A 26,947-nucleotide genomic window follows, 5' to 3' on the forward strand; every position below is an offset into this window, starting at 1 on the left:
AAAAAAGGCAAAAACCCTTCTGTCAACTTAATACTCCGAGCACCCTCCGGCATGAAATCAACCACAGCTTCCAGGGCTCTTATTGAAAAGATGAAGCCACAGAAATAAAAAAAACAGGGAAACAGATGAACCTAAAATACAGCTTGCTGGCCGCCCTTCCCACGGGTGACCCGAGTGTGCTCCCTCCGTGAATGGGAGAGAGAGGAAGGGGACACGGAGGTGCTGCCCAGGCAGAAAAGCTCAGCCCCCTTTCCTTGAAGTGAAAACATTTTGGTTGAAGAATGCAGGGAGGGCCCTGCCCCTGTCTCCTCTCTCCCCCCTCCTGCAACCCTGGGCTGAAGAGCCCTCCCCCTCAGCCCAGGCTGGAGAACAGCCTTCTCCTCTCTACCTATTCCCTTTCCTCTTTAAAGAGTGAGGGGCTTCTCGGTTCTCACTTCTCTGCCCTCATCTCCACCAGACAAAAGGATCTTGGGATACCCCAGCAATTCCAGCAACAAAGAAGGTATTTTCAATTATTTTTTTTTCCTCTCACCTCCCTCTTCCACAAAATTTAGCCTGAAGCCCTCTTTGCAGGCTAGGGGCTGACCCTGTTTCTCTTCAGCTGCAATATATTTCATACCTTTTCATGCTAATTTTTTTTGTTCCTTTTCTTTTCTTCCCATCCCTCTGGTTTTGACATTCATCACTTTCCTTTTCCTGCTCCCCCCTGGAAATCTGCCCTCCCTGTTCTAGACTGGCACGGTCTCTCCCAGAACTGGACCACTTTGCCATAAGTTCCCCCCTCCCCCCAGAGTTAATGGTTTTATTTATTAACAGGGCTTCCCCACCCGGGGCTGACTTCTTCACGGCAGCAAAACCCTTTGCCTCCCAGCCCACCAGACAGGAATGTTCTTTCATTCAGCTGATGAGCTTCTTTAAGTACAGTTCTGTTTCAGGCTTTAATGTTTCCTAAGGAGAAGAAGAAGAAAAAAAACTTATTAATAATAATAATAATAATAATAATTATATATATATATATATATATTTTTTTTTTAACTTTGCTGCGGTTCTTCCCAGAGAAAGTGGATTTGCAAGTTTTTTTTGTGCTTTAACTTCTCTGCATTTGAATCAGGAGGAAAGGAAAAAAAAAGCAGGCTCTGAACACAAATCTTTAATCTTTGCAATCCCTCGCTCCGGTGCACGTAACAAAGGCAGCGATGTTTCTGGGGTCAGGGCGCTGTTTCTTTTTTTTTTGTTGTTGCAGGGACTTTATCGGTTTGCAGCCCAGAAACTTTCTCTGCTTTCCATCCCCCCTCCCCCCCCATGTCTGACCTCAGGGCCCCTGCGGGGCTGGGACCGAGGCGGACTCTGCTCCCCCCCCCCCCCCCCATTGCCTTTTCCTTGCCTTTTTGACGTTGACAGAAGCGCGAGACTTTGGGGGATGCTTTGGGGGGGGGGGGGGCGGATTGATCTGGCGGGCCCCTTAACACCCCCCTTCCTTCGCTTTTCAGAGCATTGCATGTGGCGGTTACCGCGCCCCCCCCCCCCCCGAAATCCTTCACAAAAAGAAGGGGGAAACAAAGTTGAGCGGGATCTGCCGGCGGCTGGGCTCGGGCTTTCTGCTGGCGTCACCAGAGCTCTTTTCTTTTGTTTTCTGTTTGAAGAACGAAGCTGAAAGTTAACTTGCAGGGGGTCCTCGGCTGCAGCAGCAGGGGGGGGGGGGGGTCTCTAACCCAGGCTCCCACAGAGCGGGTTAGGGCTGGGGGCAGGAGGCCGCAGTACAGAAGACTTGATGATTATTTTTTTATTTTTTTCAGTGTAAGAGAGCTGGGGAGTTTGGGATTTTATTTATTTATTTTTTAATCCGCCCCCCCCCCCTCTTTTCTCCTCACCGCGAGGTAGAAATGTGTTTGCACTTAAGCGCGCTGGGTTATAAACTTCCTCTGCAGTTTGAATGAAATATTCCGCCGGAGTGACTTTTTGGGGAAGAATGCAGCGTCGTCCCCGAAATCCTTTGCTGGGGGGGGGGGGGGACGGACACTTTTCCTGCCGTCGCTGAAAGGATTTTTCAAGCTTTGCTCCGCTGGGGTCTGACGCACCCGTACGCGTTCGATTGCACGTGCACCACTCACGCGCGCACAGGCAGAGAGCGGCCGCTTATGTGGAGATCCGCGCGCGCAGTGCACGTAAGCACGTGCGGGCGCGCGCAGGCATCCCTGACTCTGCCGCGCGGTATCTGCTTTTTCCCCCCCTTGAATATCACGGAAGAAGAAGCCCAACAGTTAGAGGGCGAAGAGTGAGGCTCATAACGGTTTGAGGATTCCCGAGAGCTCGTCAGGCTCTGCATTTTGGGGGGAGGGGGGGGTGAGCATTTTCCTCCCCTGGGGCCTCCGTTTCCCCCCCCCCCCCCCTCTCGTCTCTGGCGGCCGCAGCTCTTGGGCGGGAGGGTGCACGTGCGGTCCTGAGCCTTTCCGTCGCTGCCCGAGGACTTGGGGTTGCTGCTCCCCCCCCCCGGCGTGGCGGGCCGGCGCTAGGGGGGGGCGGGGGTTGCCTCTCCGCCCAGCCCCCCCCCCCCCCCCCTCTCGTCTGGTTCCTCCTGTCCTTTAATTTGATTTCTGCTTGGCTTTTCGCTCCCGTTCCTTGAAAGGCGGAGTTGCAAGTTCTAGCACAAGGGGAGCCCCCAAGACAACGATAAAGCGAGCAGGGCACATTCGGGCGGGGGGGGGGGGGATAAATCTGTGCGTGAGATACTTTGGGATTCAGAAGCGAAGGTTTTTAAAAGAAGAATTCTGGGTCCTTTTGAATAAGGAGAGAAGAGGGAAATTAGCGAGCTCACAGCTCATGGGCAGCTCAATGCAACATAATTAGGGACCGTCGTTTTCAGTTTTTTATGTTATTTTTCCTGGGGATTTCAGTGTTAATAACAAAAAGCAATCAGTGGGAAATGACTTTTGCATTGGTTAGAATTGAAACTCCCAAGGAAAATAAAATAAAAATTGAAAAGGAAGGTCCCTAAGCATAATGACTGCCCTGCAGTTACAAGCTCCTAGTAGCATAGGTGGAAAAAAATGGCATTTTGTTTTGTATTTATGTGTTTATTTTTCCACGTAATTTTTCTTTTGTTCTTTTTTGTTGTTGTTGTTGCAACCTAAATGGTTTAATGCATGCTAAAAAGAAAAAATACCCCCAAAATATAATTTTTGGGGTTTTTTTTTTCGGATTTGAAAGGATACAAAATGAAAACAATTTAATTGTTGCTCCCATGTCCACTTCAAATGACTGAACAACTTTCCAGCCATCAGCTGTGGCTTTAAGATCAAATATATGTATGAAGACACCCAGTCCAGTCATTCGGTTTTCCATAAGCATTTCCAAACCAAACAGCAAAATAAGGGGGGATGACTGGGCAGATCGTTAATCCTTCAGTTGCTACCTGAAGCTTTTCTTGGGGGGTCGTCTTGTTATTTGAAGTTACAGATTAAATTGGTTCCTTGTCCAAGACATTTGTCAAAATCTGACAAAAATAGAAACATTTCTTTACCAACCCCCAAAATAACTCTGTAAACGCCCAAGTGGGCGAAAGGTAAGACATCTTGGCTCCGATATGAAGGGGGGAAAATCCTCTTTCAAAATTGAGAATTATCTATGCCTATTTGTGTAGCTTTATGTAAATCATGGTTCAGGGGCATAAGCTGCGGTCAGCCCGCGTTCAGATTCTTTCCTTTCCCCCTGATAAGTCCCGCAGAAATGTCTTTTATCAGCTTCAGGAATGAAATGAAATCATAGGCGTACCATAACTCCAAACACACCCTCCAGTCACTGAGACGACAGTGGGATATTTCTATTCAACATTAGTTTTCTTTACAAACAATCCCATAAACTTGATCAGTCTGCAGTGTATGAGGCAAACTATCCACATTTTGAGCAAAAAAAAAAAAAAGTTTTAATTTTTGCCTTCAGATCCTTAGGACCAATATTTTTGGCATCCTTAGCCTGCCCAAAAAGCCCCTGATGTTAACCCTCTTTTCTTTTTTTTACTAATTCAGTTTTCAATCTGACAGAATATTTATTAATCGGAGCTAATGAAATACAAGTACTGGCTTCACAGCTCTGACTGGTTCAGAGGTGGCCGACTGCAGTCCTCATGAACCACAAACTGGCCTGGTTTCCAGGATACCCATACTGAATTTGCATGAGATAGATTTGCATGCACTGCCTCCACTGTATGCAAATGCAGCTCATGCATATTCAGTCATGGATGTCCTGGAAACCAGGCGAGTTTGTTGGCTCTTAGGAACTGAAGTTGGCCACCCGTGGATTAGCTTATCCTCTTTAATGTGTCCATCTCTTCCTTGATGTTATTTCTAAGACCTGAATTTTGACTTCTGTTTATTTTCAATGAGGTCAATGTTTTAAGAACATAAGAAATTGCCATGCTGGGTCAGACCAAGGGTCCATCAAGCCCAGCATCCTGTTTCCAACAGTGGCCAATCCAGGCCATAAGAACCTGGCAAGTTCCCAAAAACTAAGAAGATCCCATGCTACTGATGCAATTAATAGCAGTGGCTATTCCCTAAGTAAACTTGATTAATAGCCATTAATGGACTTCTCCTCCAAGAACTTATCCAAACCTTTTTTTGAACCCAGCTACAGTAACTGCACTAACCACATCCTCTGGCAACAAATTCCAGAGTTTAATTGTGAGTTGAGTAAAAAAGAATTTTCTCTGATTAGTCTTAAATGTGCTACTTGCTAACTTCATAGAGTGCCCCCTAGTCCTTCTATTATTTGAAAGTGTAAATAACCGATTCACATCTACCTGTTCAAGACTTCATGATTTTAAAGACCTCTATCATATCCCCCCTCAGCCATCTCTTCTCCAAGCTGAACAGCCTCATCAGCCTTTCCTCATTGCGGAGCTGTTCCATCCTTTTTATCATTTTGGTTGCCCTTCTCCGTACCTTTGATCAAGCTTCAGTTGTAATCTTTGATCAGCACTGTAAAATGCTTGTTTAGGTCTGAAAGGAGCACCAGTATCTGAAATCATAGATTCTCAGGCATCCTTTAACCCCATATTGAAGTTATCTCAGTACAAACTTGTCTTTGCCATTCAGTCCAAATAACCTTACACCAGGAAATCGCAGACAAAGGAACAACAGGTAGCAGTAGCTGGAGTTTAAAAGCACAGAACCTGTCGGCAGCCGAATCCTGGTGGCCATCTTGAAAAGGATGTTTAAAAGTCTATTTTAGAGATGTTCCCTAAAATGCAAACCTGTGCACATCATCCAGATATTAAAAGAAGAAAAACTGTGCTGTGGCAAACACCGTGAAAGAGTTGAATGGGCCTCTGGACACTGGAGGGAGAGACTGAACACTTAGGGTTGTCAGCTGGGTCTAGTTTTGGTTTGGGCCTCACCCATTTACGGACTTGCAGTTCAGATTTCCTGAAGAAAAGCAGAGATTAAGCAACCTGGTAAAAACCGTGACTGAATCAACCTGTGCAGAAAATAATGGAACCAACAGGCAACATATGGCAAAGCATGTAATGAGTTTTTGTTATGAGCCTAATATAAGATCAACGAAAGAAAATTAGAAATACATATATATATAGAGAGAGAGAGAGAGACTAAATGACGGTAGAAAAAGACGAATGCTTCAACCAGTCTGCCCAGCAAGCTTTTGTTTTTTCATTTGGGTAGTAACTGCCGCTCCGTGCTGGTTACCTCCATGTGCTTTACATATATATATAATCTATATACATATATATATATATAGATATATATATATAATCTATATACATATATATATATATATATAATCTATATACATATATATATATATAGATATATATATATCTATATATCTATATATATATCTATATATGTGACATGGAGATATACCAGCTATAGCAAAACCCTCCCATAGACTCAGGTTGCAAAAATTGGTATAAAAATGTAGAAGATGTGAGAAGACACAGACTACTTAAGCTCTTGCCCACTGTGCTGTCCCAGGTCTTGCTCTTATCAATGGTCTTTTCCTCTTCCACTAAGGTCTTTTGTGTCTGACTCAGGCCTGCTTGAACTCTACCACTGTTTTGACTCCTACGACCTCTGCTGGAAGTCTGTTCCAGGTGTCGACCAACCTATCAGTGAAAAACTAATTCCTCCCCTTCCTTTTGTCCCCCTTCAGCTACCTTTAATGTGTGCAATGTCCTCCTGGTATGTTATTGTGGCCCTGATAGATAGATGAATAGTAAATCATATCCTCCCTTTTCCTTCTTTCGTCTAGAAAGTGCAGCTTTAGCTGGATAAGTCAGGGCATCCTGAGCGCGGCTGGGAGCAGGGACAGATTTAGCTTTTTATCACCCTTGGGGCACTGTTGGTGGTGTTGCCCTCCTCCCACCGCTGCTCCCATCCAGGTAGGACATTACCAGTGAAATTCACACCTGACCAATTCAAAACGGAAATAAAGTAATCAATATAAATAACTTTTAAGAAAATCTACAACTCACTGCTACAAATTATATAAACAAAATTTATTGATCCTACTGGTAGCCCATGTCTAAAGGTGCTTGTGTTGTGCTTTCTGCTCATTGTAGCTGTCAATTATATCATATGATAAATGCAACAACCATACATATTACACCAGGCCCTATAACAACCATACATATTACACCAGGCTCTATAACAACCATACATATTACACCTGGCCCTATAACAACCATACATATTACACCAGGTCCTATAACACCGTAAATATTACACCAGGTCCTATAACACCGTAAATATTACACCAGGCCCTATAACACCGTAAATATTACACCAGGTCCTATAACAACCATACATATTACACCAGGCTCTATAACAACCATACATATTACATCAGGTCCTATAACACCATACATATTACACCAGGCTCTATAACAACCATACATATTACACCAGGCCCTATAACAACCATACATATTACACCTGGCCCTATAACAACCATACATATTACACTAGGCCCTATAACAACCATACATATTACACCAGGCCCTATAACAACCATCCATATTACACCAGGTCCTATAACACCGTAAATATTACACCAGGCCCTATAACACCGTAAATATTACACCAGGCCCTATAACAACCATACATATTACACCAGGCCCTTTAACACCTGCTATTAGGAAAGGAAAACAAAACAAGCCAAGCTCCTATAGGCCCCTATATAGAAACTACACAAGAACAGGACGACGCTATAACGTGCACTGTGGCTAGCGCACGGCTTAACACACGATTGTGGGGGGGGGGGGGGGGTCCATAACCCCTGATGCAATACGGGGATTAGCGCGTCCAAAAATGCGGGTCCAAACCACCGCCTAGCTCATAGTGCTCATCACGTAAATTCCACGTAGATGAGGCTATTAGATAATACCCGCAATGCAAAAAAAAAAATAATGTCCCGTGCAGCCAACGCGCCCATTGCAATGCGCCAAATTTTACGCCAGCCCGGAGCTGCCATAAAGGTATGCCACGCTCAAGGGCTCATTGGTAAAAATAATAAAATCCTGCTTTCTGTGATTCCTCCTATTAGTATCGTTGCAATACTAAGTAGGAGGAGCCACAGAAAGCAGATTCAGTTGAAAAAAAAAAAAAGGTCTTGGGGGGAAAAAAAAAATTATTCTAGGGGCTCAGTGTACATGCGAAAGATAACTGGTCCAGGCTGTGTATCTTGGGTGTGCAATATTGTTCCACAAGCAGGAGAAAACAGAAGCTCATATTTAGCATCCGTTTTCTCAACCCGCACTGACAGCCACCTCTCCTGTGCGGCCGATGCCGAGGAGGCCCTAGGGACGCACAATTTTCCCTAGCGCCTCCTTTTTAGCGCGACCCCTTATTTAAGCATTGCACTGCGCGCCCAGGAGAGGTGACTGGGCGTGCGTTAGGAAAGCAGGCACTCAACATTGAGCGCCCGTTTTCCGTGCACAAATACTGCATCGGTCTGTTAACAGAATGCTTCACCGGGGTCATGCTTACAGAACACAGACGGACCCCTCACCAAATACAAAATAAAGTACAAAAAGAAATGTGCGGATAAAAACTGAACTGGAAACTACAAGAAGCCAGACTCTGATTGCAGTGTGACAATGGAAAAATATAAACATTACCATTCCTTATGCAACAATAATAAAATCAAGAACTATAAAACATCAATCATAATAGTAAAACTATACTAATAAAAATATTTCAGAACAGCTGACAAATTAAAAACTGATAAAACTGTTAAAAATGTCACAAACATCAATAACATATTTCAATACAGTAAATATATTAACACCCAATAATTAAAATAAATAAGGATTAAAAAATCCCCTACCGTCCATACATAGGCTTTTAGATTCCAATCACGCTGAGATTATCGTGGATTAGTCAGGGGTAGAGGGTGTGTCCTCTGTCTCTCATGTACTCACACACTCTTACCTCCACCAGACAACGTACTTTCTCAGTAGCTGGCCCCACCCTCTGGAACAAGCTACCCTCCCAGCTCAGACTGGAACCTTCCACCCAATCGTTCAAAAAACAATTGAAGACATGGCTAGAAGCCCCCTAGCCCAGTTCTACTTCTGACTTTTGCAACATCCTATACTTAATTTGTTATTTTTGTTCTATGTTGACCCATTAAGGTTTAATGTTACAATATATAAATAGTAAGACACCCCTGTCATACTATTACACCTGTTATAATGTGAACCGATGTGATGAGGTCCAACGAATATTGGTATAGCAAATAAATAAATAAATAAATAAAAATGTTCATTCTCACTCAATTGCTCATCTACTCACTCAGGGCATGCCAGGCAAATGTTCAGGGTGCCTGCCTACGTAAGGGGATACTCAAACCTTAACATTTCCTGCAATCTGCATGAGAGGTCTAGAACGGGTAGATGTGAATCGGTTATTTACTCTTTCGGATAGTAGAAAGACTAGGGGACACTCCATGAAGTTAGCATGGGGCACATTTAAAACTAATCGGAGAAAGTTCTTTTTTACTCAATGCACAATTAAACTCTGGAATTTGTTGCCAGAGAATGTGGTTCGTGCAGTTAGTATAGCTGTGTTTAAAAAAGGATAAGTTCTTGGAGGAGAAGTCCATTACCTGCTATTAAGTTCACTTAGAGAATAGCCACTGCCATTAGCAATGGTTACATGGAATAGACTTAGTTTTTGGGTACTTGCCAGGTTCTTATGGCCTGGATTGGCCATTGTTGGAAACAGGATGCTGGGCTTGATGGACCCTTGGTCTGACCCAGTATGGCATGTTCTTATGTTCTTATGTCGCCTCCCTTCACACACACCCCCGCCCACAATTGGTGTGGGGCGCGAGATGAATGCACAAGCTCTCTCAAGAAGAGGATGGTTCACTGACTCGTACATGCTAACTCTCTCACACGCACTCACACATACAATCTGACTTGCTCACACGCTCAGTCTCAAACACATGCCGATTCACACACAGGCTCACTCACTCATACACAAACATAACTTGACTCAATCATGCGCACATGCATGCTCACACAGATTCTCACAGGCTCACGGGTGCACATAGGCATGCTCATGCTGAGATTCACACTTTAAACAAAAATTGCTAGGCAGACTAGAAGGATCGTTTGAGTCTTTTTTTTTTTTAAACAATATTTACTATCTTCCTATGTCACACACAAGCTCACACTGTTGCGTTTGGTGGTCCGCGTGCTAAACCCGCGAACCACCGCCCTCACCTCTTCGTCCGGGCCCCCAGATGTGGCAATACCTCCATGGCCATCTTCGTGGCAGGACGCCACTGACTCCATGCCACCTCACTCCTCCTCCGGTGTGTGTGTGTGTGTGCCTGACACTGCAGCATTTAAAGGGCCCGCAGCAGGAAAATCCCCCACGACACGCCCTGATGACTTCACGTAGCTAGGCCTATAAAAGGCCCTCGGGATTTCTACTCCAGCGCCTCAGCATCAGGTCCCACTACTTTGAGTAGCAAGTGTTGCTACCCGCGTCAGTTCCAGCGGCCTTGTTGTCAGTTCTTCAGTCCCAGCCTCCCAGTCTTCAGTTCTTCTGTTTTGTCCTCACTGCCCGCTTGCTCGTTTCCTCGCCTCCCTGCCTATCCGTCCCTCCTTTCCCATTGGACGGATACCTGGTTTGCCCTCGGCCTGCCATCGGATACATTTGAACGCTGCCTGCCTCCGACTGCTGCCTGCCTCTGGATACAGCTGACACAGGGCCGGTGTGACCATCAGGCAGGACTAGGCAGTCGCCTAGGGCGCCGAACGTGGGCAGGGCGCCGTCAGGGTACAAGAGGGCGCCATTTTCAAAATGCCAAAGGAGGCATGAGAGCAGTCGCGGAGCACAAGCCAGAAGGAGGCCGCGTGGTTTTGCAATGAGAGAGAAAGAGAGAGAGCATGCGAGGGCACATAAGAGGGAGAACATGACTATATAAATATCTACCACTCTACCAGGGCCACGTTCTACTCAAAAGGTGGGTTTGGAGGGGCCTAGGGGCGGGGCACAGTGTTACACTGGTCTGCCTAGGGCACTGCAGACCCTTGCACCGGCCCTGACCTGACCTCCATCTGTCTCAACCGGCTGACCTTTGACGAACCCCCCCTCCGCCATCAGCAGAGGCCCCCACCTAAGACCTGCTGACCCTGGCACCCAAAGGCTCAACCCAAGGGGAACGAGGGCTGGTATAGGTGAAGCTCCAGCTGGGTCCTCTGCTTCATCCGGCTCCTCCCTGCAGGTAGCACTAATCCTGCCTCAGCACAAGGGCCCACGAACACGCATACATACCTGCTGACATACATGCACACTCACGCTCTCACACGTGCTCGCTGCCGTTCTCGTGGTCATATTCATATTCCCCGAGTCACATACACACACTCTCACGCACGATGACACACATGCACACTCACGCTGACATACATGCACACTCACACTCTCACACGTGCTCGCTGCAGTTCTCGTGGTCATATTCATATTCCCCGAGTCACATACACACACTCTCACGCACGATGACACACATGCACACTCACGCTCTCACACGTGCTCGCTGCCGTTCTCGTGGTCATAGTCATATTCCCCGAGTCACATACACACACTCTCACGCATTTGATACACATGCACACTCACGCTGACATACATGCACACTCACACTCTCACACGTGCTCGCTGCCGTTCTCGTGGTCATATTCATATTCCCCGAGTCACATACACACACTCTCACGCACGATGACACACATGCACACTCACGCTCTCACACGTGCTCGCTGCCGTTCTCGTGGGCATATTCATATTCCCCGAGTCACATACACACACTCTCACGCATTTGATACACATGCACACTCACGCTCTCACACGTGCTCGCTGCCGTTCTCGTGGTCATAGTCATATTCCCTGAGTCACATACACACACTCTCACGCATTTGATACACATGCACACTCACGCTGACATACATGCACACTCACGCTCTCACACGTGCTCGCTGCCGTTCTCGTGGTCATATTCATATTCCCCGAGTCACATACACACACTCTCACGCACGATGACACACATGCACACTCACGCTCTCACACGTGCTCGCTGCCGTTCTCGTGGTCATATTCATATTCCCCGAGTCACATACACACACTCTCACGCATTTGATACACATGCACACTCACGCTCTCACACGTGCTCGCTGCCATTCTCGTGGTCATAGTCATATTCCCTGAGTCACATACACACACTCTCACGCATTTGATACACATGCACACTCACGCTGACATACATGCACACTCACACTCTCACACGTGCTCGCTGCAGTTCTCGTGGTCATATTCATATTCCCCGAGTCACATACACACACTCTCACGCACGATGACACACATGCACACTCACGCTCTCACACGTGCTCGCTGCCGTTCTTGTGGTCATATTCATATTCCCCGAGTCACATACACACACTCTCACGCACGATGACACACATGCACACTCGTATAAGTGAAAAGAAAGTTTTAACTTACATTGATGGTTAGGGAGGGATCCAGGCAGGGACCTCAGAACAGGTTCTGGGTGGGAAGCCTGGGTGGATATGCTGGGAGAGTTGGGAGTAGATTTACCGTAGCTTGGGGGAAGGGGCAGGCTGCAAGACCCCAATACTGTTTTTTTTGTCACGGTTCAACGAGCTGAAAGGGAGGCTGGCCCGCTGAAGATGTGGGCTTGCCGCTGCTAGAGGAGCCACTGATGGCAGAGATTGTGTCAGAGGAGTGGCTGCCACTGAAACGGGCCTGGTGTGAGCGAAGCCGCTGCTGGAAACAACCTGCAAGCATGGCAAGCTGCTGCAGGGCCTGACATATCAGAGGGGCGACAGAGGCTTTTTCACTGCTGCAGGCAGGGTTTTTTCTGTCTGCTTGCCTCCCCCCAGATATCTGCGCCCTAGTATTTATAAATCACTTCACTGATTAAGAATCACTCGAAGCAATGTACGATACCAATACAAACAACCATTCAATTAGTAACTTATATACAAAATAAAATAATAACATTTTTAAAATGTCACATAACATTGCGGGGTCACCACATACGTGTAAATATTGTCCTGACCACAACCCCTCCAGCATAGTCTAGAGGTCCTGGGAGAGAACCTGGTATAGAAGACCGGGTACCTATTGTTATGACCGGCCGCGGGCCGCCGCGACCGACTCAACTCACGTCATGTGTTGCCCTGCTCTCCTCTCCGGGTGAACTCGCGGCTGGGGCTCGCTGCTACTGCCGCATACCTCCAGGTTCTCGAGACTCATCGTGGCGGCCGGAATGCCGACTCTGGGTCTTCCTAGGTGCCCATGCGTGCCACCGGGCCTCCCTTTAAAGGCCCAATGGCGGGAACCTCAGGGGCGGCCATGACTGATGACATCACTAGGTTGGGATTTACAAGCACCTCCTTTGGCCTACGCCAACCGACTTGGCAACGAGTTCCTTCACCTATGGTGCTTGTTCCCGTCTCTCCGGACCCGCAGTTCCTGTCTTGGATCTCCTACGGCTGATTTGGACTCTGGCTCGGGTACCCGCTCCTTGAGGGCCTGCTCGCGCTTCCTTTGGGCGTCCTGGTTTTCAGGCTTCCCTGCTCTTCGGGGGTAGCCCCTGTGCTCCTTTCCAGAGGTCCTGCCTGATCGCTTCTCTGCTCCACGGGGTTGCCCTAGGCACTGCTCATAAGAGATCCCATCTCTATGCTTCCCCACTCCTCGGGGCAGCCTTCGTCACGACATCAGAGACTTTATTCTATGCTTCCCCGCTCCTCGGGGCCACCTATGTTATGACATCAGAGACTTTACTCTATGCTTCCCCGCTCCTCGGGGCCACCTATGTCATGACATCAGAGACTTTACGCTTCCCCGCTCCTCAGGGCAGCTTTCGTCACGACATCAGAGATTTTACTCTATGCTTCCCCGCTCCTCGGGGCAGCCTTTGTCACGACATCAGAGACTTTACTCTATGCTTCCCCGCTCCTCGGGGCCACCTATGTCATGACACCAGAGACTTTACGCTTCCCCGCTCCTCATGGCCGCCTACGTCACTACATCAGAGACCTGACTCTGCGCTTCCCTGCTCCTCGGGACAGCGCCTACGTCATCACACCATCCTCCAGAAGTTCCTGTCTTGCACTCCCCGCTCCTCGGGGCCTGCCCTGCGCTCCTCAGTCTTGGAGGTTCCTGTTCTGGTACAACTGTCTCTTTAGTCCTGCTTAAGTATTGTGACTCCTACGAACTGTGCCTCTTCACTCTGCTTCCCGGGATGCCTCACAGTACATCCCAGTGCAGGTACTTGCGGTCACATGGCAGTGACGCAGGACGTTCTCACTCTACTGAACTACAGTTGTGTCCCCTGCTGCAGCTGACCTTGCCTCCCGACGGTGAGGACCTGTGGGGCTCCACCCCTCAGGTAGTATCAACCTCCACCTCAGGCCAAGGGCCCACGAAATCCACGAATCCTAACACCTATAGGCCCTATATAGAAGTTTATGCATCAATTCTACTCTCCTACTGCAAACAGAAATTTGCGAAGCCTTTTTTCATATTAATTGCCATTGCGTCCAGACAAGCTCTAGGCCTAAATCTTATTTCACTTGTTCATTAAGGGTAACAGGAATTCCTCCCCTTTCCGGATAGCCCTGTAAATAAAAGCATTAACCTTCCTAATTATGTCTTCCTCCATTAGCACCATCTCAAAAGGCGAGGGATCCCTCCGTACCCAGCCTGATCTTTCCAGTTTACAAATCACTTCTCTGATGTTATCGTACGACAGCTCGGTGGTGGGTTCCAGGGCGTCATCTGTCGTAGAGCACTGAACGCCATCCACCCCGTCTCATCTCAGAGTTGCCCAAGGTGTCTTTATATCCCTATCCCACCAATTTTGCATCCCTGGATTAAATGTACGGATAGATAAATGTGAGTTATTACATACTGAGGACAAAGGAGACAGCACATTCCTTGGGAGATGCAAACAGTGGTCATACCTCTCTCCAGGCTCTTGAGAGCTCATGCTATCAGGGGATTATATCTGACCAGTTTCCGAGCCAGCAGCAGCAGCGTTGGAGGTAAAAACAGCAAATTGTCCAGTTCCTCGCTCTCTGCAGCTCCACTCTCCAGGGAAAACCAAGCCAGAGCTGCATCCCGCTTTAACCGGTCTTTGATAAAACTTATTCTGGCCACCCACTAGAACCCCCAAATCTATGGTAAGGCCATGCACCCCCCTTCTATGTTAGATCTATAGAGTTCACATTTTGATCTAGAGGTCTTAGCTTTCCAAATACATTTCAACAGGGAGCTTTCTAAGGAGGAGAAAAACCCTCCAATGAATAGGGGCGGTGTTGGAACAAGTATATTAATCTAGGCAAAACATTCATCTTAAACACGCTGATCCTACTCGCCCACGATATCAACAAGTCATCCCAGTTTTTATGATCAGTTTGAGTCTTATTCACTGCCAGAGCGTAGTTCAGTTTGTAAATATCTCCCCAGTTCCAAGGAATAAAGACCCCTAGGTATTGAAACCTGTTCTGGGCTACTTGAAATGTCATTTGACCATTTTATATAATTTTAGTATTTTTATGATTGAAATTTTATTTATTTTTTATGAACGGTTTAAATTTTCAGCGCATTTTGTTTTTTATGAAATCTTGTATTTTATGGGGGGTTTTTTTAAAATGTATTTTATGTTTATTTTATTTTAAGGAATATTGTAAACCGATGTGAAGGTATACACCAACATCGGTATAGAAAAATTAAGAAATAAATAATATAAATAAATTTGGGGGCAAGCAAAATATCCAGCTAACTGTAAGGTAGCTGGGAATATATAGTTAGCCAGATAGGTTTATTCAGTTAACTAGCCGAGTTGCTCAGGAGCTGAATATTGCCCCCATAGATCCCTGTGGTACTGCAGAGAGAGAGTGTGGTGTGTGTGTGTGTGTGGGGGGGGGGGTGCTGATAATGCAAATCCAAGTGAGAGAGTCTGGGAGGAATTATGGGGCGTGGCCTGCTAGCTAGACCTAGGTCCCTTGAGTAGATAGATCCGCTAGGAGGTCAGGAAGTACCAGTAAAGCTATTTGTCTGTGATCTAGACAGTCACATCAGTTCATCAGTTAGGCTTATTACTACAGTTTCTGTGTTGTAGTGGGATCTGAAGTCGGATTGAAATGGGTCCAGGGCATCTGTGATCCGCAGGAGCTCGGACAGCTGTGCTAGTACAGCTTTTTTTGGCCTACCAATGCCAGGTTGGAGATTGGGTGGCAGTGACTCAGTTCGTAGGGATCAGGCTAAGTTTCTTTGAAGTTGGTCTTATAGAGAACTATATAGCAAAATTAGCTGGATAAACTTATCCAGCTGACTGTAGAGCACTATTGAATACAGCCGGCTATCTTTAACCAGCTAATTTTAGGACAGCTATTTTGCCTGACCAGACTTAGCTGGATAACTTAATTCCTCCTAGTTGTGTCCTCAGAAAGCCCCTAACTTAACTGGCTAAATAAATAACTTATTAGCTGGCTAGAATTTATTCAGATAAGTGCCCAATTATTCCATTTTAGCCGGCTAACTTCTGAATGTAGATCTCAGGAAGTATCCGATAGGTGTCCCTCTCTGCTAATGATGCACTGATGAATATGGGCTGGAGGTGATTGAGGAGTCTGGATTTGCCTTGTTTGATTATCCGGGAGGTTCCAGGCCCCTCATGGCATTTTTGTAATTTTGAGATCAGTGAGAAAGGGCATTTGTTTTCCTCTAGTATAGGGCAAAAGGCAGTGAGAGAATGGAGGAGCGTGCGGGCAGTTGTATCGGTGCAAGGCTTCCTTCAGGATCCACAGGCAGCTCTGACTGGATGTGTGTGATTTTATCAGTAAAGAACCTCTGATGCCAGAGAAGGAGGTGGGATCCTAAGAACTCGCTGACTGCCAAGAATGGTTCTCTGGGTGAGGTTTTTGGTTGGACAGTTGTTCTCGTGAGATATATGCCTTCTTTGCCCTTGGTAAATGGCTCTGCAGTGGTCCACTTGGTATCATCTGCAGTCATTCTTCTCAGCCTGTGGTTCTGTTTTTCGGCACTTTTGCTCTAAACCTTCTTTTAGCTTGTTTTTGTTCCTTTAGTTCCAGTGTGAACCAAGGATTAGGCCCTGGCTTTTTTGATACGGCAGATTTTCGCCGGGGCGACAATGCTCAGCCTGTTTCTAGATCTATATCCAGGTGTCGAACAGGAAAGTGGCTAAGGTGAGGTGTTTGCTGTAATTGGCTTTTTAGAGTATGCAGAAGGGCTTCTGGTTTTGCGTGTAGTTGGTTTTGACCTGCTGTTTTGTTTATTTGCACTCTTGATTTTCTGTGATGGTAGTATTTGTAGTTTGAAAAGTATCATATGTGGATTGGACCAGGACAGCTGAATGGTCTGCATGCTCTCACTTGATAGGTCTTGCAGTAACTGGTGTATGTTATGAGAACCAGGTTATGAGTGTGTGACCCATATCGTGGCTTGGCTTGTTGACTAATTGGCTTAGGCCCAATGCATCTACTGAAGTCATAAAGTCATGGGCAGGGTCTAGGTCTGGCTTATCTGCCCGGATATTGAAGTCACATCGGGATTAATATCCTAGGGTGTTCCAGTATTATCTCAGAAACCACTGCTAGGAAGGACTGCAGGGCTTCATCTGTGCCCGATGGGGGCCATAGCCCGTTATGTTCTTGTGCCATTTAGAGCCGTGGGTAATAATTTTGAGTGAATCATGCATGATAATGAGGATGATTGGATATAATTGGGTTATATGAAGTGCATTTTCACAGCATTGCTAGGTGCATTACTTAGCTGGCTCGATCCCGCTGCAATCCATCCCATTAGTTCAGGGGAGATATAATAGTAGAGATGTGAGCTGTGTGTTGGAGTAGACAAGAGGTGTATATGTTGAAAAGTAGGAAGTTTAGAGTGTGAATATACGAATTGTAGCTTGGCAGTGTGAGAAAAAGGATATACTGATAGGAAATGGCTTAGAGGTGTGCGGGTCCTATAGGCTAATTAGGTTTTCTACCTATTGTTTGATGTAAACAGACGTGATGTACCCTCTAATGTTGGTATAGAAAAGCCGCTAAATAAATAAATAAATACATAAATAAAAGGTGAGAACCGCTATCCTGGGGGTGAAAATAGGCACTGCCTTTTTTTCTTTTTTTAAAGTAGCTGTTTCAAGAAAAACCTTAGATAGTGTTTGAAAGCAGGGGGCAGGCATTACATCGTATTAGGTAGTGTGATTTGGTCTACGTCATCAGAGTCATGGAAGCCCATTTCCTCCAGTTGTAGTTACTTAGGGCTCTGTCTATGCCGGGATCAGGCTTGTAGCTGTGACAGCCTCCACTGGTAAAATGGTCCATAATTTCCCTACTCTGGGAGCAGTGAATCTCTTCCTCTGAAGACACGAAATCTGTTTTCCATACAAAATCCCCCAGAAAATCAGGTTTTATTTTTTTTTTTAATAAGTTCAAATGGATTTTAGCCCCCAGAATGGAACAAATCTTTTAAAAGCAGATCAGGAGGTCACCTTACACCAGGTGTGTGTAAGGCATTTGGTGTTGCAGTCACAATCTCCTCTAAAAATCCTCTTTATATATATATATATATATATATATATATATATATATTTTTTTTTTTTTTTTAAATGTACATAAAACAGCTATGTTACAGAGGAGTTAGAAAATGTACAGAGAAGGGCAACAAAAATGGTTAAGGACATGGAATAAGAACATAAGAAAATGCCATACTGGGTCAGACCAAGGGTCCATCAAGCCCAGCATCCTGTTTCCAATAGTGGCCAATCCAGGCCATAAGAACCTGGCAAGTACCCAAAAACTAAGTCTATTCCATGTTACCATTGCTAATGGCAGTGGCTATTCTCTAAGTGAACTTAATAGCAGGTAATGGACTTCTCCTCCAAGAACTTATCCAATCCTTTTTTAAACTCAGCTATACTAACTGCACTAACCACATCCTCTGGCAACAAATTCCAGAGTTTAATTGTGCGTTGAGTAAAAAAGAACTTTCTCCGATTAGTTTTAAATGTGCCCCATGCTAACTTCATGGAGTGTCCCCTAGTCTTTCTACTATCCGAAAGAGTAAATAACCGATTCACATCTACCCGTTCTAGACCTCTCATGATTTTAAACACCTCTATCATATCCCCCCTCAGTCGTCTCTTCTCCAAGCTGAAAAGTCCTAACCTCTTTAGTCTTTCCTCATAGGGGAGTTGTTCCATTCCCCTTATCATTTTGGTAGCCCTTCTCTGTACCTTCTCCATCGCAATTATATCTTTTTTGAGATACGGCGACCAGAATTGTACACAGTATTCAAGGTGCGGTCTCACCATGGAGCGATACAGAGGCATTATGACATTTTCCGTTTTATTCATCATTCCTTTTCTAATAATTCCCAACATTCTGTTTGCTTTTTTGACTGCCGCAGCACACTGTACCGACGATTTCAATGTGTTATCCTCTATGACACTTAGATCTCTTTCTTGGGTTGTAGCACCTAAAATGGAACCCAACATCATGTAATTATAGCATGGGTTATTTTTCCCTATATGCATCACCTTGCACTTATCCACATTAAATTTCATCTGCCATTTGGATGCCCAATTTTCCAGTCTCACAAGGTCTTCCTGCAATTTATCACAATCTGCTTGTGATTTAACTACTCTGAACAATTTTGTGTCATCTGCAAATTTGATTATCTCACTCATCGTATTTCTTTCCAGATCATTTATAAATATATTGAACAGTAAGGGTCCCAATACAGATCCCTGAGGCACTCCACTGTCCACTCCCTTCCACTGAGAAAATTGCCCATTTAATCCTACTCTCTGTGTCCTGTCTTTTAGCCAGTTTGCAATCAATGGCTTCCCTATGAGGAAAGGCGGAAGAGGTTAGGGCTGTTCAGCTTGGAGAAGAGACGGCTGAGGGGGGATATGATGGGGGTCTACAAAACCATCCGTGAAATAGAGCAGGTAAATAGGGAGCAGTTATGTACCCTTTCAGGTAAGACTAGGACTAGGGGGCATACACTGAAAGTAACAGGTGGCAGATCTAAGACACACCGGAGCACGTGTTAAGCTGTGGCATGCCCTGCCCGAGGATACAGGATCAAGGCAGCGGGCGCAGCTGGATTTCAAAAGGGTTTGGGAAAATTAATGGAAGAAAGTGCCGGAGGGGAGATCCAGCGGCTGACAAAAGGGAGTGAGCAGCCGAAAATGAAATCTGCTTTCGGGGACCGGCCACTGTCGGGCACTGGGCTCGGCGAGCAAATTGCTCTGACTCAGCAAGGCACTTCTTCTGTTCTTAGACCGTTCATTCATCTGGGATTTTGGGAGCACTGTCACACCCCACCCCCAAAGCCCTGGAGCTTCCGCTGGGCTTGGGTTTACTGCTTTGCTGTCCTTCAACGAAAGTCAAGCGGGGCCCCCGGTTAGTTACATGCGGAATGGGTAGAGATATTTGCTTTTCTGACTCCATATTTCCCAATGCATTGTGTTACTTGTAGTTCTGTTTGCACCTGGCCCTGCAGCTACCACAATGCATCAGGAGAAAGGGTGTTGAGAAGAAACCAGGATGGATCAGAAAATGATGATCCTTTGGGGGAGGGGCACAGCACTAGATTAGATGTTGTAATCAATCCTTCGGAACAGAAATAAAGTGGAAGAGTATACTGGACTTAATCTTAATCAGCACTGTGCCCACACCTGAATAATTGGCTACCTGAGGAATCAGGAGCTGGTGCTGGCTTTACGTACTCTGCTTTCTAGGTGGTCCCCGCGATATTGCACAAGTAATATTGCGGCCCTTATCTCTACTGCCCTTGGTCCTCCATTTCTGTGTTGCCATCTTGAAATTTGCATCCTATTGCAGGGGTGGCCAGCTCCGGGCCTCGAGACACAAACAAGGCCAGGTTTTCAGGACGTCCACACTGAATATGCATGAGCTTAGATCTGCATACCGTGGAGGCTGTGCATGCTTTGTGGAATGGATAGCTCTGTGGCTTCCACTTGAAATCAAAACTGTTGCAATGTCAAAAAGACAGTCCTGGTCTGGAATTTCTCTCCAGAAACCATGCACTCGGGCAGCTCTAGGTCAGTTGGCAGGTATCTTGCCAGGGCACAGTGAACACTGGCAACATCACTGCTTTTCATCAGGGGATTATGTTGCAGTGTGTGTGTGTGTATAGTAACCCACTGACCTGGGAAGTTACGCTCTGGGTTTCACATAGACATCCATGATACTGTTCCCAGCTGGGATGCCTCTGTGCAGGGCTCGATGCTCTTTCTGCCTTTACCTTTAGCAGCACTGGTGATATTTGCAATTTTTTTTAAATACAGGGCCGTCGGCTGGAAGCTTCATCAAGGGGACAGCCAGGAAGATCCAGGCAGAAAGGGATCTGCAGGAGGTAGCCGGGACTGCTCCCCCCCCCCCCCCCCCTCCCGCTGCCATCATGGTGGTGTCGTGGCTGGCTAAGTTTCTGCTGGGTTGCACGGTGATGTCGTACCTGGAAGAGGCCCACAGCCAGCATGAGCACGGAGACCTTCAGGTGGACAGGTTTGCAGGCTATGACGATAGACAGACGGTCAACAGAGTGAGGAGGCGAGGACAGGACACACTGAGAGGGTAAGGCCCCCCGACTGCACGTGAGGCTGGGAAAAGCCACAGTGAGTACAACGTGTTCTCCCTGCGGGGCACGCTGCACTCACCTTGTTACACAAAGCCCTCCTCGGCTTATATTCTGTGATGCGCTAAAGCCCCAGGCCATGCGACACAGGGTAAGATCAGTTTCGGAGATGGTAACGTTCAAACCGGCTCACGGGCACACATGGGCACACGTGCGTCGGCCAGCAGCCAGGGATGCGGTCTTTTTATAACTTGGGCGTGGATATGCGCGCACTTTATAAAATAATCTGGCCGCGTGCACATGGGCGCCAAATTTTAAGGGGACGCGTGCATGGTGCACAAATCCCATTTCTACTACGTAAGTCGGGGATTTTTTTTTTTGCGATTCTTTGAGATCCGTTCTTGTCTTGTAATGTTGCTTTATGTTTTAATCATTATGGATGTTTTTACTGTATCCCGCCCTGAACTGTGGAAAAGTGGGTAAGAAATCTTTTAAATACCACAAATAAAATAAAATACATAAATACGTTTTAAAAGGGGCATGTGCCCACATCATGGCCACTTTACCAGTCCGTTCCACCAGTACGCCCAGTTAACATCTAGGTCCTCCAAATCCCCCCTGGTTCAATAGCCTGCACTCCCCCAATTGCCCCAAACTATTTAAGCCCCTCAGAAATGGCTCGATCCTTTTATTTGACAACCTCTACGTCATCCATAGCAGAAGCAGTTACGCAGCAGGGGACCTTGGTGCGCAACACCGGGCGCATAAATATTTACGTGCACATCTCTTGGCCAGGCCCCCCCAAAACGCTCAAGCCCTGTCCAGGCCACGCCCATTCCCCGCCCCTTTTTGGAAACTTTTCAGATGTGTGCACAGCGGGTTTTACACGTGCTTATCTGGGTGCGTTTTAAAATGCGGTCGGCGCACCAAACCCAGCTTCGTCGCGCATCCCCTAATTGATGTACTTAAATTCACCTTTAAGCATTTAAAAGGAGGCCCTCTGCCATTCTGTTTTTTTTTTCCTAGACATCACTAAAAGGGAACTTTTGTGCTCACATCTCAAGGCAGCTGGGATGTAACCTTGATAGGGGTCCCTTGCTACTGGGAGTATAGTATTTGTCTCCCAGAGTGAGGACAAGCAGGAAGTTGATATAGCACAGATGCTCAAAGCCTGAACGTGCTGTTGCCACAGAAACAGAGAAACGCTGCAGTGGATGTAGAGACGGATAATCGAGCAACTCTCATCTAGAATGCACTGGGCTGCCAACTTAGGCTGAATACGCAGCCCCCCCCCCCCCCCCCCCGCAAGTGATGCAGTCGGGTCTTTCGCGTGGTCAGACCTGAATCCCCTGCGGTGCTGAGTGGGCGTGCGATGCTTGGCGTCAGTGGTGTGATGGCAGCCACGTGGCTTTCGGGTGCGTGCGGCTCGGCGGGCGTTGCCATCTGGGTAATGGCTCCGCCCTTTCACAAGGCCCCCCAAAACAGGGTGGCCCTTCAGCCGGCTTTAGTAAAGGAGGGACCGTATACCAGGGGGCAGAAAGCACAGGCTGCTCCAGTGCGGTGCACTGGCACATAACTTGCGAGGTTGCTTTCCGTGATAGCACCGGGTCATCCCATCAGGGGAGGGGGAGAGCGGAGGGTACCAGCAGTTTCCTCCTACACCCGTAATGCTTCCAGTTCAAATTGGAACCAGAGCTGGGAACCCGCAGCATAATCCTTCATTACCACGCGGGTATGGTTGTTCAAACATGCCTACCCAGAATAAAAACTCACACCTCCTGCAATAAAAAATAGAACACATTGCATCTGTTCCATCTTCCTCTTACTGAGGAACCATATGTTGTTATCCTCTCTCCTCGTTCACACCGAGGAACCATGTTAATGTTAATGTTACTGTTATTTCTCATCTATCCTATTTAATTGTTTACCCTGCTCCCAGTTTCTAATTCCCTGTTAAAATGTAATTTCCATACTTTGCCAGTTTTGATGTAAACCGGCATGATGTCCACAACTAATGCCGGTATATAAAAATGTTTAAATAAATAAATAACTAAAATAAATATTTTAACCCTGCTTTAGATCGCCCTCCCTTATTTTTATGCCAGACATCAGACCACTCCATTTTTTTTTAAATTTAAATTTTTATTAATTTATTTATTTTTATGCCATCAAACCGCTCCAGATTCTGCAGAACTCAGCTGCCAGAGTCCTAACAGGAACGAAAAGAAATGAACACATAACGCCCATATTGACATCACTTCATTGGCTCCCAATTAAAGCAGGCATCGAACACAAATTAATGACCAACATTCACAAAATTCTAAACAATGATCATCATGGACTAAATACCTTAAACATAATCCCCCAGAATCCTCCAAGAAACCTACGCTCTAATAACTCAGGATGCTTAAACACCCCCCCCCCTCCCCCCATCAGAGATGCACATCTGGCAACAACAAGAGAGAGAGCCTTTTCCATTGCCTCCCCTAAACTTTGGAACTCCCTACCTAAAGATCTGAGGACCCAGCACAACCTCAAAACGTTCAAAAAAGACCTAAAAACATTAATGTATCGCAAATGCTACACTGACCTTCATACTTCTGAACATCCCAACTCACAACTGAACTTTCATCCAAAAACCTCAGAATAACTTCTCTCCAAGCAGAACCTACACATCCTCCTCGTCCCACTTAATAATACTTTCTGGACTTGAAATGTTGAACTTCTGTTTAACATCCACTCTGTTATACTTTTTGCACAACTGTTAAGAGAGTGTATATTTTTGTAAACCGTTATGATGGCTCTACTGAATGACGGTATATAAAACTCAACAAACAAATAAATAAATAAATGCAAGCGACCCTCGTCCAGGAGTGTGCAATCGTAGTCCTCTAGCCTCATGCTTCCCCTCCTCCCAAGGGCTCTGAACTCTTTCCTCTACAGCCTCCCGAGCCCTGGCTGGCCCAGGCATCGAGCCCAGGTCCTGTGGGCACTGCTGGTGAGAGCCATTCTCCTGGGCCATGGAACAGATTTTGATTGCCTTCATGATGGTAGCTGCACCCACTTCAGTACAGAGCTGTAGCTTTGCCCGAGGGCTGGCTCATCCTTTTCAAACATTTGCAGCGGATTAGATGATTCTGCCTCATTTAGTAGAACATCGCCTCTCATGAAGACCTGTAGCCAAGTCAGGTGTAGATAATCTAAACAAGGCTCTGGATGGTGATTCATGAGCATTTCTTCTCGACTTTGTTTTATTGTATACCCTGCAAGTAGGAAAGGCACAAGCTGGCTTGGCCTATTTCCTTTGATGGGATCTATTTTAGTGAATCTTTAATCACGTGTACCATTCCCCTGGCTTGACCATTTGACATGGGGTGAAAACACAGCAGCTAGAATATTAACCGGAAAAAGTAGGAGGGACCACATAACTGAAACCCTGGCGGAACTACATTGGTTACCTATTGAACTCAGAATTAAATACAAAACCCTATGTACCATACATAAACTAATGCATGATGAGAAATCGGACTGGCTAAACACAGCATTACGAGTACACATCCCAAACAGAAACCTTCTATCAGCAAATAAAGCTCTCTTAACCATCCCTTCAGTAAAGACAGCGAGACTAACCCAGGTAAGAGAAAGGGCCTTATCTTTAGCAGACCCCACACTTTGGAACACAATGCCCCTAGAGATCAGATTGCAAAGAGATCTCAAAACCTTTAAGAAAAGTTTAAAAACATGGCTTTTCAAACAAGCATTTTATAAAGAGACGGGAGAATAGGAAATATTTAGGAACAGGCAGAAGAACGCCGGCGCCCAGCACTTAGGATTGTACAGTAGAGTGGTCCATGAACTCTACATCACTATAAACATAATTGTAACACTATGAATAGTGAATTTTACCCATGAACAGTACCTTACTGGTACAATTGGTCATGACCTACCCCACTAAACAATTGATTGTCTTTAATGATATATTGTAACCGAACCTTTAGCGGCACCTGTTAGAATGTACTATAGTACGCCCTCACCTACATTAATTTATGTGCCTACATGTAAACCGTTGCCATGGTATATGACTTAGCGACGGTATAGAAAAGATTTTAAATACATAAAAAACTAAAATAAAACAGTGAAATGGTGGCGCCATAAATCCAATTTGCTTTTCACAAATGCCTTGAACTTTTCAGAAGTGACTATATACATCGGTTATTTTTCGCAGCAATGTCTGGAACTCCCTGGGGGTCTGTGGGAAACCTAGCGGTGCTTCCCAGACGGGAGGCACCAAGCCACGCGGAGTCCAGCCTTTTCTGATGCAGATAAAACTTTATTCAAGTTACAGCACTTCAGCACAATAGAACGGCTGCCTACCTTTGCAGTACCACGTCCCACGCCCTGGGCTTTGAGTCGGCATACGTTTACAGGAGCTGCCTCTCCTGGAGCCGGAGGGGCCTCCTGATCCCAGCTGGGCTTACACTCTTATGCTCCCCAGCTGGTCCCACCCTCAGGCCTCTCCCCTACCCCACAGGGTCCTGCCCACAAAACTCTCTCCCTCTGTGGGATTTAAGGTGAACCAGGCCCCATGTCTGGTTCCGCACAGGTTTAAAGGGGGAAAACGGGGTCACTCTGTCATATAACCCCCCCCAGCTTTGGACCCTTTGGTCTGAGTGTTTCTGCTTCCCCTTGGATCCCATCAAGGGAAGTACCACACACCCCACTCCTGGGCTCCCACTAGCTAAGCTTGGAGTTGGGCCTCTAGGGTCAGATTCGCCCCCACACCCTAAGGTCACCCCAGACAACATTCTTAGTACCTCTCACTGCAGCCCTTGCTCATTGTACACCCACAGGCCTTTATCTGAGTCCATCTGTAGCTCCAGGTTCCATTTCCACCCTAGAGGATCTCCTTGGACTGGCTGTGGGATGTGTGGTGAATACTCTTCCCTCATCTCTGCAGTGACTTGTGCCTCCTTTGCACTGTCACGAGCAGCGCCCTCTGGCGATTCCAACATGGTGAGCTCCTCCGCAGCCCCTCTCGCTAAAGTCTCCACACTCCTTTTCATATGCCTGCCCATGGCCCCTCCTTCTGGGCTTTACATGGCAGCTCCTCCATCTGGCTTCTCTGCAACTGGCCCTTTGGCAGAGCCTCTGTCAGGTTCCTTGATACTGCCTCTTGCAAGCCACTTGGTACTGCCCCATTCTGGGCAGTCTGTGTTGCCCTCTCCAGGGCTCTTTTCAGTGTTTGGGCACCCTAGAGGGCCATCCTCAGGACCTCCTTTAGAGCCAACCTCAGGCCTTCCTCCGCGCCCCCCTCAGGCTTCTTCCTGCTGCGTTCCTGGCTCTCTGTGAGACTTCTCGCAGGTCTTCTCTCTTTAGCCAGTCCTTTAAGAATCCTCCTTGAGCTCTTGGGTAATGCCGTCACTGCAGGACTATCACGCTGGCTCTTCTCCTGTGTAGTTGCACTCTCCTCCGCGCAGTCTTGCCACTCGTAACCTGTATGGGCTTTAGCCCCATTGCTGCGTTCAGCCCTCTTGGTATGGAGTAGCCTCGCCGAAGTGTCAAGCTCCAGTCATACAACTCAGATGGCCGCTGTGCTTCTTCAGCTCGCAGGAGCCCTACAGCCTTGCCTGGTTTCACTCCTGGCAGGCTGGCAGTTTTTCTCAGTTCACGCACTACCATAGTGTTCACTCTGGCACCTTGCCTTTGCACTGCCTCCCATTGGGTCAGCTCCGTTGCAGTCTCCTGTAGTTCAGTGACCACCTGCCGCC

The 26,947-nt window shown here is 46.7% G+C and overlaps 1 protein-coding gene across 1 annotated transcript in view; it reads left to right on the top strand.

The window, feature by feature from the left end:
• Window positions 1-364: 364 nt before the first annotated feature.
• Window positions 365-26,947, top strand: part of LOC115097632 (fibrillin-2-like) — a 421,199-nt gene continuing 394,616 nt past the window's right edge. Inside the window, 2 exon segments of the mRNA XM_029613571.1 lie at window positions 365-502; window positions 20,893-21,178. Of these exon segments, the coding sequence (XP_029469431.1) occupies window positions 21,006-21,178 (173 nt within the window). The 5' untranslated portion in view covers window positions 365-502; window positions 20,893-21,005.

Source organism: Rhinatrema bivittatum, chromosome 8 (assembly GCF_901001135.1).
Source record: "Rhinatrema bivittatum chromosome 8, aRhiBiv1.1, whole genome shotgun sequence".
Lineage (NCBI taxonomy): Eukaryota > Metazoa > Chordata > Amphibia > Gymnophiona > Rhinatrematidae > Rhinatrema > Rhinatrema bivittatum.